This window comes from Oculina patagonica, chromosome 6 (genome assembly GCF_052425735.1).
Source record: "Oculina patagonica isolate OP01 chromosome 6, crgOcupat, whole genome shotgun sequence".
In the NCBI taxonomy this organism is placed as follows: domain Eukaryota; kingdom Metazoa; phylum Cnidaria; class Anthozoa; order Scleractinia; family Oculinidae; genus Oculina; species Oculina patagonica.
In genome coordinates, this window is record NC_135763.1 from 29,223,849 (window position 1) to 29,234,996 (window position 11,148).

The 11,148-nt window shown below is 38.1% G+C and overlaps 1 protein-coding gene across 1 annotated transcript; it reads right to left on the bottom strand.

Moving 5' to 3' along the window:
* Positions 1 to 1,988: 1,988 nt before the first annotated feature.
* On the bottom strand, positions 1,989 to 11,148 carry LOC144657996 (collagenase 3-like). Its single transcript, XM_078518327.1, has 4 exons — positions 11,062 to 11,148; positions 10,285 to 10,670; positions 9,359 to 9,669; positions 1,989 to 1,993 (listed from the first exon to the last, which is right to left on the bottom strand). The coding sequence occupies exons 1-4, from the start codon at positions 11,146 to 11,148 to the stop codon at positions 1,989 to 1,991; spliced, it is 789 nt and encodes a 262-aa protein (XP_078374453.1).

The following is an 11,148-nucleotide window of genomic DNA, read 5'->3' on the forward strand; positions in this document are numbered from 1 at the left end:
GTCTGTACGTACAGACAAGAAAATTCAACAATGGAAGTCCATGCCCTGCACCTTGCGACGCAAATCTGCGGTAATTGCAAAAACAAGTTCGCTTCAATGTCACTTTTAATAAAATCATGTGCAAATTAATCCCAAAAAATATTGTTCTTTTAATTAAAATGCGCCAACACTAGCGCTGTTTCAAATGAAAACCTTTTGTTTGCGATGCCGCAGCACCTTGTTTCGCAGTTGTTTAATAAAAGGCGGCGACAAAATCGTATTGCTCTGTTAGCATTAAAAGTCATATCTACAGTATACTTGAATTTGAAGTTCAAGCAGTGTTTGAACAAGAAACAAGAAAATTACAAATAAATGTAGCAAGATTTATATTCCGTACAATTATAAGCTATACTGGGGCTACTACAACAACTACTACAACAACTACTACAAAATGTTATTTATACTTTGACGACTAAAACTGATTAAGGGAAGTTTTTAAGAGCAAAAGAATTGGACAAAGTGGAAAAATTTAACAATAGGAGCTGGCCGCTCTTTATTCACCCTGCTTTACAAGGTTCTTCAATGGGCGATCCGGGGAGGTATCTTCTTATTAAAATTATTTCGGATTAGTCGACACGTTTAATTTTTGCCTACCTGTAGGGCGAAGTTGTTGCTCGTTTTAGAAAACGCGTTTTACAACGTGAGATGTTTATAATTTTGTTATAGTTTGTGCACTTTTCAATGTATTATACTATGGCTGCAAAACAAAACGGAGAAAAGAAATAGTTTTTGTTTTAAAAACGTCGTAAAAGTTTAAAACATTAAATCGCAAGGACCCAGAGTTTCTATCTGAGTTTCTATCTATTAAGCAGTTGCTATAACCATGTTCTGGTCTGTTTTAATGTGTATTCGTTTTCGCAATATATTCCCTTCTTCCTCTTGTTGTTAAATGAGACAGGGATGTTCAAAATTCTTTGACAGCCGCTAGGCGGGAAAACGAACGATGAAATTTCCTAAAAAAAATAGTTTCTCGCTTCCTTGCTATTCCTTTATCCTAAAATAATTTGACGCTACCAGTTATATTAACAGCATCACAGAAAATTATAAAATAATTTTCTATTTTTGAATTGGTTTAAGCTCGCATTTTTCCAAAAACTGGTCCAATATATATAATGTTTTAATGGTTTGCTACGGTAGCTTGTTTGCTATTCATTTCTATCGATAGATCTGATTTCCAGACAATGGTGTGGGGGAGTCCTCCAGCAAGGAGGAAAAAATAAGCATTGGCCAAGTAAAAAAAGTTTTCTTGTGTTGATTTCCATTAAAAAAGGTAAAGAGGACGGTGCTTTTTATTACTTTTTTTTTGCTTTTTTTTTTTCCAGCGAACTTGCAAAAAAAAAAAAAAAAAAAAAAAACTGTCCTATCCAGTGCGGACCTAGCGTGCGAGTGCTTCATGCTGTAAAATCATTTATTTTCATTGGTGGACGTTTTTAACATGAATTCACATATATCAGAAACTCCTTAACAAACACAAAAATAGGGATAAATCGTATCTGATACGTGATTTGTGGAATAACTTCTTCAAGCAGTTAAGTTGATATGTACATTTTGTCCGTTGGCTGAATTTATCTGTTTTCCATACCAATCAATGCGTTCCCCTTGTTGAATATTTGCAAAAACAGCCAATCGAAACACAGAAAAACGAACACGAGCATGTACTTTAGGTTTATTTCACATTAAGGTTTTGGCAGTGGGGCGAGGAGGTTGATACATAATACTTGCTTTAAAGGAAGTGCGTTCACAGATAATGCCTTCTCCAACGAACTACTTTTGTTGTTGTTGTCAACAAACGGCGTTACGAACTGTAAAGTATTAGCAAGACCAGCCACAACAAATAATATTCACACGACTTTAATATGATTGCACTGCGTTTTTATTGACAAACATTCCAATGCAATTTGCGAAAATGCTTTTAAAATCTTCGATCTTCGTTTTCATCAAAAACTCTGTTAACCTAAAACCAAAAAAAAAAAAACAGTTAAGAGGGACCAATTCTTAAACATGGCTTAAGTGTAATACTCCATAATTTTCGAGCTTTTTTTAAAGTTCGCGGACACCGTACCTCACCGATTTCGCTGAAATTTGGCATGCAGTCTTGTTTTAGGGTCCTAACTACCAAATGGATATTAAAAAGTTTCAATTCTTTTTATTTTGGAAAATATCGAGAAGGCCGATTTGAAGCGTCCGTGACGGCTCGCCAACATGGCGGATCGAAGGTGTTCTTGTTAGTTCGACACTGAACCTGCCGTCACAGTTTCTCGATCATACTTGGCATAGTTATAAAGAACTATCTTTCTTCTTTCTATATATCAAAATAGATTTGGCAAATGTTGAGTTTGGATGATCAACGGCCAAGAAGTTCGAAGGTATGTTAACGATGTTTTGAACAGTCTCAAATTTACTACAAAATGAAAGGCTTATAACTCCACTGTTATCTCGATTTAGAACAAGCCATTTACCATGAACAAAGCTTGTTCATTGGTGAATTGATTCCATTAATAAAAAAATTGGGGAAATGTAACCGTTAAGAATAAAAAATTATGGAACCTCTAGTAAATTGGCCATTTCAGCGCCAATTCAGCGGATCAGCTCATTTAACAGCAAATAATCGGGAGAAACATGAAAGGGTTACAGTCGTTTATAATAAGCAGTTTTCAGGTATTCTTTACTTATCTTAAACAAATACATAATCTTTGCCAAAGATATGGCGATTTTTGAGCGTACGATCGTTTCTCCAAATTTTTATGTCGGCAACTTTATTTTATTTGTTGTCGAGATTATACGCTGTTGTTATTCAATATTCGTTTCACAAGAACTTCTGTTGCTCGCATTTCCCAACTGGCTGTTTAAGAAATTGCCCATTCCGTAACAGGGTCATTCTTACTTTTTCTTTAAAAATTACTAGGAAAGCAAGAATGTTATAGAACGGTTTTATACTAGTAAAAATACCTGTCAGACAAAAATTCAACTGTTTGTGTTATCTGGCTGCTTTCACAAATATGCAAATTTAGGAATTCTTAAAGTGCCTATCTTTAACTATTTCACGCTTAAAGATTCCTTTAAATCTTTTCGCCTACCTTTAGGACAAACGAAGTTTTGTTTCTCCAAGCAGAATGCTCGTTATCAGCAATGAAAGTCGAAGAGATACAGAAGCTCGAGTAAAATTCTAACTGCTGTGAAATGAACATCGTTTGAGCTTGACGTGTATTTATAGATTGCTCATTTAACAGCAAATAATCGGGAGAAACATGAAAGGGTTACAGTCGTTTATAATAAGCAGTTTTCAGGTATTCTTTGCTTATATTAAACAAATACATGATCTTTGCCAAAGATATGGCGATTTTTGAGCGTACGATCGTTTCTCCAAATTTTTATGTCGGCAACTTTATTTTATTTGTTGTCGAGATTATACGCTGTTGTTATTCAAGTATTCGTTTCACAAGAACTTCTGTTGTTTGCATTTCTCAAATCACTGTTTAAGAAATTGCCCATTCCGTAACAGGGTCATTCTTACTTTTTCTTTAAAAATTACTAGGAAAGCAAGAATGCCATAGAACGGTTTTATACTAGTGAAAATACCTGTCAGACATAACTTCAACTGTTTGTGTTATCTGGCTGTTTTCACAAATATGCAAATTTAGGAATTCTTAAAGTGCCTATCTTTAACTATTTCACGCTTAAAGATTCCTCTAAATCTTTTCGCCTACCTTTTGGCCAAACGAACTTTTGTGTCTCCAGGCAGAATGCTCGTTATCAGCAATGAAAGTCGAAGAGATACAGAAGCTCGAGTAAAATTCTAACTGCTGTGAAATGAACATCGTTTGAGCTTGACGTGTATTTATAGATTGCGCTCGAGCTCCGTTAATTAAGTTTATTCATTTGGCGATCAGATAAAAATCAATGAATGATCAGAGTTATTAAAGTCCATTTCTAAGCACGAGAGACACGGAAGTTTGTTTCAGAAGCATTTATGCATAGAAATACCGGTTTATTTTTGAGCGGGAAATCTGCATTTATAATAGCTGGGAGTTTGGGGTGTTTTTTGGTGTAGTTTTATTTTTGGAGGGGGCTCGGGGGGGGGGGGAGGGGGGTGTGGAAGTGGTGCCTTCGTATCCTCTTTTGTTCTTTTACACAGTGGCCTGAATTTGGAACCGTTCGGGGAATGGATTATCAATTACTCTTCGTTATGCCATGTCACCCCTTAATGTGGGAGCGCCGTGCCTCAATTCACGATAAAAAATTTATGGCCGCCCGGTCCATTTATGTAGTTCTCCGCCAGGTCTCTCAATAGGCTGGTTACGAGCCTAGTGGCCCATCCGGCCGGAGCTCATACCGGTTTCCGCAACGTGAAGCGACAACGAGTATTTTTTACTCCACCCGGATGGGATGCTATTCCATCGCAGGGTTACCTCCCTTCCCGAAAAGCTAAAGATTGACTGGTAATCATTTTTTAACCTGGGTAAGGAAAGGGACTCTGGGAGTTGAGAGGCTTTCCAAAGAACTTAACGCATTGTCCCCCAAAAGCTCTATCCAGGACTGTTTGGTCCAGAGTCCAGCGCAGTGACAATTATTAGGCCATCACGCTCCCCAACCGTGAAAGAAAGTGCAAAAATCTGCTTGTATAAGCCCTGGGGTTGTACAGTTTGGTACGAAATGTGGGCTTTTAAATGTGTTAATTAAGTTTATTCATTTGGCGATCAGATAAAAATCAATGAATGATCAGAGTTATTAAAGTCCATTTCTAAGCACGAGAGACACGGAAGTTTGTTTCAGAAGCATTTATGCATAGAAATACCGGTTTATTATTGACTGACGCGGTTAAAAAATACTCGGCTTCTAGCGGTAAATCTGCATTTATAATAGCTGGGAGTTTGGGGTTTTTTTTTGGTGTTGTTATAGGAAGGCGGGGGGAGGGGGTGGAAGTGGTGCCTCCGAATCCTCTTTAGATCTCTGACACAGTGGTCTGAATGTTGAACAAAAGAGCTCATCTGTTAATAAGCATAATGCGAGCTGATTTTGAAATGAACATGACTTTACGTTTGTGTCATCAGTAATTATCGTGTTCGAAGAAGGCGTGGCTTACTCGCGGCAAGAACAACATAACAGTGAAGCTAACACATTTTCCTCATTGATTTGAAATGAATTTCGAATCAATTCTTTTTAGGGCAAGTTAAAAGATACAAATGTTTTTCGTCCAGATTTTTACAAAAAAAGCAGGTGAGAACTTGGCTGTTTTTGTTATCTCGGACTTTTTTTTTATTAAAGTCGAACCTCTCGAGCTCCATAAGGACACCTCTCGTGATGCGTCATGACTTACATCACGTATGTCCTTATCGCCGACCTAGCTAGGTGAAGAAAGGGACTACCGTAATTACTCGCTTATTAAATTTTTTACGCCTCCAGTGCGGCGCTTATTCGAGGGCGGCGCTTATTAAAAAGTTTGACGCCACAAAGAATCTAATCCTTTACATTTATTAAAATAGGGTCCCCTGATTGCCAAAAGTCGTCTCTTGCTGAAGATTGTACTGAAGTACTGAAGAATGTTCAATAGAAAAACTGAGCGGTCAAACAAGCAGTTTGAACTGCAGAACGTCGCTTTTGATGGAAAGAAATGTCCAAGTTTGTTTAAGAGTTGCTTTGTAGTTCTGTTTCTAGTTCCACAGTCCCGCGTCGGGACTGCGGCGCCGGGGGCGGCGCTTATTCGAGGGCGGCGCTTATTCGGGGGCAGCGCTTATTCGAGTAGATACGGTATGATAGTACAGAGGCTTTCCGAAGAACTCAACGCAATATCCCCCCAAAGCTCGAACCGGGATTTAAAAATCTCAAAAAAGTGTTAATATGAATTGTAAATCCACTCATAGCGGTCTGGCCTTACTAAAACCTGGAGAGAGAAAAGACAGTGGGCAGATAAATGAAAGCTGTTCGAGAGTACGCTGTTGAGCAGATTCTGTGAAATTCCCCTTTTTATCCTTTTCTCTCATAAGCCCTCCCAATTCAAGGCCCATATATTTCTTCCAAGTCAACTGTCAAAGTTTAAGGCCACTTTTTTCCTACCAGGTTACCGTCTTGAGAGTTTTAAATTTTATTAAATCTTGGTGACACTGTCCCTTTAATTCATTAATGTAATTCAAATCAGTTTATAAAAACGTTTTTCAGAAAACAAGAAGTTTTTTTAATTTCGCTTTAAGCCACCGCACCCCAACCACGGATATAAGACCTACCACATTTAAAAGCCCACATTTCGTACCAAACTGTACAACCCCAGGGCTTATACAAGCAGATTTTTGCACTTTCTTACACGGTTGGGGAGCGTGATGGCCTAACAATGGTCACTGCGCTGGACTCTGGGCCAAACAGTCCTGGATAGAGCTTTTGGGGGACAATGCGTTAAGTTCTTTGGAAAGCCTCTCAACTCCCAGAGTCCCTTTCCTTACCCAGGTTAAAAAATGATTACCAGTCAATCTTTAGCTTTTCGGGAAGGGAGGTAACCCTGCGATGGAATAGCATCCCATCCGGGTGGAGTAAAAAATACTCGTTGTCGCTTCACGTTGCGGAAACCGGTATGAGTTCCGGCCGGATGGGCCAATAGGCTCGTAACCTGCCTATTGAGAGACCTGGCGGAGAACTACATAAATGGACCGGGCGGCCATAAATTTTTTATCGTGAATTGAGGCACGGCGCTCCCACATTAAGGGGTGACATGGCATAACGAAGAGTAATTGATAATCCATTCCCCGAACGGTTCCAAATTCAGGCCACTGTGTAAAAGAACAAAAGAGGATACGAAGGCACCACTTCCACACCCCCCTCCCCCCCCCGAGCCCCCTCAAAAAAAAAAAACTACACCAAAAAACACCCCAAACTCCCAGCTATTATAAATGCAGATTTCCCGCTCAAAAATAAACCGGTATTTCTATGCATAAATGCTTCTGAAACAAACTTCCGTGTCTCTCGTGCTTAGAAATGGACTTTAATAACTCTGATCATTCATTGATTTTTATCTGATCGCCAAATGAATAAACTTAATTAACGGAGCTCGAGCGCAATCTATAAATACACGTCAAGCTCAAACGATGTTCATTTCACAGCAGTTAGAATTTTACTCGAGCTTCTGTATCTCTTCGACTTTCATTGCTGATAACGAGCATTCTGCCTGGAGACACAAAAGTTCGTTTGGCCAAAAGGTAGGCGAAAAGATTTAGAGGAATCTTTAAGCGTGAAATAGTTAAAGATAGGCACTTTAAGAATTCCTAAATTTGCATATTTGTGAAAACAGCCAGATAACACAAACAGTTGAAGTTATGTCTGACAGGTATTTTCACTAGTATAAAACCGTTCTATGGCATTCTTGCTTTCCTAGTAATTTTTAAAGAAAAAGTAAGAATGACCCTGTTACGGAATGGGCAATTTCTTAAACAGTGATTTGAGAAATGCAAACAACAGAAGTTCTTGTGAAACGAATACTTGAATAACAACAGCGTATAATCTCGACAACAAATAAAATAAAGTTGCCGACATAAAAATTTGGAGAAACGATCGTACGCTCAAAAATCGCCATATCTTTGGCAAAGATCATGTATTTGTTTAATATAAGCAAAGAATACCTGAAAACTGCTTATTATAAACGACTGTAACCCTTTCATGTTTCTCCCGATTATTTGCTGTTAAATGAGCAATCTATAAATACACGTCAAGCTCAAACGATGTTCTTTTCACAGCAGTTAGAATTTTACTCGAGCTTCTGTATCTCTTCGACTTTCATTGCTGATAACGAGCATTCTGCTTGGAGAAACAAAACTTCGTTTGTCCTAAAGGTAGGCGAAAAGATTTAAAGGAATCTTTAAGCGTGAAATAGTTAAAGATAGGCACTTTAAGAATTCCTAAATTTGCATATTTGTGAAAACAGCCAGATAACACAAACAGTTGAATTTTTGTCTGACAGGTATTTTTACTAGTATAAAACCGTTCTATAACATTCTTGCTTTCCTAGTAATTTTTAAAGAAAAAGTAAGAATGACCCTGTTACGGAATGGGCAATTTCTTAAACAGTGATTTGGGAAATGCGAGCAACAGAAGTTCTTGTGAAACGAATATTGAATAACAACAGCGTATAATCTCGACAACAAATAAAATAAAGTTGCCGACATAAAAATTTGGAGAAACGATCGTACGCTCAAAAATCGCCATATCTTTGGCAAAGATCATGTATTTGTTTCAGATAAGCAAAGAATACATGGAAACTGCTTATTATAAACGACTGTAACCCTTTCATGTTTCTCCCGATTATTTGCTGTTAAATGAGCTGATCCGCTGAAATGGCGCTGAAATGGCCAATTTACTAGAGGTTCCATAATTTTTTATTCTTAACGGTTACATTTCCCCAATTTTTTTATTAATGGAATCAATTCACCAATGAACAAGCTTTGTTCATGGTAAATGGCTACTTCTAAATCGAGATAACAGTGGAGTTATTAGCCTTTCATTTTGTAGTAAATTTGAGACTGTTCAAAACATCGTTAACATACCTTCGAACTTCTTGGCCGTTGATCATCCAAACTCAACATTTGCCAAATCTATTTTGATATATAGAAAGAAGAAAGATAGTTCTTTATAACTATGCCAAGTATGATCGAGAAACTGTGACGGCAGGTTCAGTGTCGAACTAACAAGAACACCTTCGATCCGCCATGTTGGCGAGCCGTCACGGACGCTTCAAATCGGCCTTCTCGATATTTTCCAAAATAAAAAGAATTGAAACTTTTTAATATCCATTTGGTAGTTAGGACCCTAAAACAAGACTGCATGCCAAATTTCAGCGAAATCGGTGAGGTACGGTGTCCGACCAAAGTTCGAATCTTATAGACTATGACAATTAAGTCGTAATAAAATAAAATATTTTATCTAGCACATTGCAGTCAAATTCCCACCACGCAAAAGTATTTTTTTTTTAAATAACCAGCTAAATTAGGAAAAAAATCCTTCAAACAGACTTTAAATATTGCACAATTTTAAATGTCAATGACCCTCAGAATTGAAATAAAAAAAGAAAAAAAGAAAATTAAAATAAATTAAAATAAAAAAAAAGAAAATGATTCGCAATTTTAAGTGGATATCAGAAATTTTCAAACGATAATTTCCTCCTGGGGTTTTACAGTCTAAGGTCTGGCCATGTGCGTCATGCAATTTAAAGAGCTAGGGCACTCAGAACAAGCTTCGCGAACAAAGTTTCAACATGCGCCCTGCGATACTATTTTATTTTTTTGTTCGATTCTGCGCCCCCTTTTTAACGTACACAACAAATGTACGGTAAACAACATACCGTATAAAGACCTGATACCGGCAATGTCGTCTCGATGCAGCTTGGGTTTACCCCGGCTAACGGTCGGCCACATTACTGTACCCCTTACGTCTGAGTGCTTTAGTCCCAGAGCATGGCCAATCTCATGGACAGCAACCCAATACAAGCTTTGCGTTCCTCTCCAAAATGAACCAGTCTCTGCAAATTTCTCATCTTCATCGAAGTGGAGTGCGCCATCTTGTGGGTAGAAAGCGTGTGCCAGAACTTTACCTCTACCATCAAACGCATCAAAACATTTCCCTTCAATGCCAGAGTGAATTCTTCTGCCAAAACTGCATGCAAAAGAAAAATGGCGTGTTGAATAATAATTTACTCCCATTACTACAAAGACTACATACCGTATTTATTCGTTTAAGCGCCCTGGGCGCTTATTAAATATTTGGACCCTGAGGGTGGGAGCTTATTCGAGGTGGGCGGTTATTCGAAGCTGGGCGCTTATTAAATTTTCACTATTTTTAGCAAGTAGTACGCTTATTTTGCAAGAAAAAAGTAAATAATAACATAAGGTGAAGATGTCCAAAAACCGAATTTTTACTGATCATTGAAAGTTTTCTGTAAATTATTGAGAAAGCTTGGTCTTCGGGGTAGCCTCTTGGTAGTACTTTGTCAACTTCACTCCTGTCATTTCACTCCTCTCGTGCACGTCAAATTTTTACGGGGTGGGGGTGGGCGCTTATTCGAGGCTGGGCGCTTATTCGAGGCTGGGCGCTTATTCGAGGTTGGGCGCTTAATCGAATAAATACGGTATAAAACGTTTTAAAATATTCAATCAAACGGCTTTGAAATAGGCCCTACACTAGATCATGGAATTGAAAGATCATCCCCATTCACAACTCCTTCCTCCCCACCTCCTCCGAAACGTTAACATAAGATAAACAGAACAAAACCTGATTTTTAAGTCGGCATCAAAACGTGAGTGTGTTCTCGAAAACTGAAGTTTTGTTGCTGCATCACTCCACACTTTGAATGCCTGGGCAAAGATTCTGTCCTGGTCGCTGTGTGACAAATCCTCGCCATAAGACAGGTAGTACTTAAGATTTGTTTTGCTCCATTTTTTAAAAGAGGTCGAATATCGCTTTACGCGCATGCGCTCGCCATTGACGTCAAGATCCGGGAGTCCACATCGTGGCTTCTTCATTTCATTTATAGTCTCCTCGTCGAGCAGTCCGGTCACCGGTAAACCAAAGAATTGCTGGAATTTTTTGATGGCGGTTGTCATGTCATGGCTCATTGAACGGCTTTGTGAAAGGTAATTGAAGTTTGTGAGATATTTCTATCGGGACAAAAGAGATAACATGCGCTATGAATACACACTATTGGAGGATTGTAATAAATTGTAATAGAACGCTGTTTTCGCGCTCTGCACAACGTAGAAGAATTACAACCTGTCTTAACAAGGACGATTTTCTAGAGTAGAATAACTGTATAATATGTTAAAGAATTCGCGACAAGAAAACTTTTTTTAAATGTGGTTTTAAGTACTACAATTAAAAAAGTACAAGGGAGGCATTTAACTTTATGTGTGATGCTTACGTCTCCTGACATTACTTACTTCTTCTAATACACATGAAGAATCAGTTGGAAATTGTTCAAACTATTTACACTGTCAAATCTATTACTTTAATGCTACAAGTTCTTTTTAGAGGTAAAACACTGGTTCTTACCAAGGCAAAATCTTCATCACTCTCTTCTTCCTCGCAAACAGTTCCGTGTAAAACGAGCAAAGACACGAAAATCACCGGCAGAAACAT

What these genes read in the sequence shown, in the direction of transcription:
- LOC144657996 (XM_078518327.1), bottom strand. Translation starts at nt 11,148, where the DNA reads ATGTTTCTGCCGGTGATTTTCGTGTCTTTGCTCGTTTTACACGGAACT. An exon ending in GTGATGAAGATTTTGCCTTG is followed by an intron (nt 10,671 to 11,061) that starts GTAAGAACCAGT and finishes TTGTCCCGATAG; the next exon opens with AAATATCTCACAAACTTCAA. An exon ending in GATGCCGACTTAAAAATCAG is followed by an intron (nt 9,670 to 10,284) that starts GTTTTGTTCTGT and finishes TTTTGCATGCAG; the next exon opens with TTTTGGCAGAAGAATTCACT.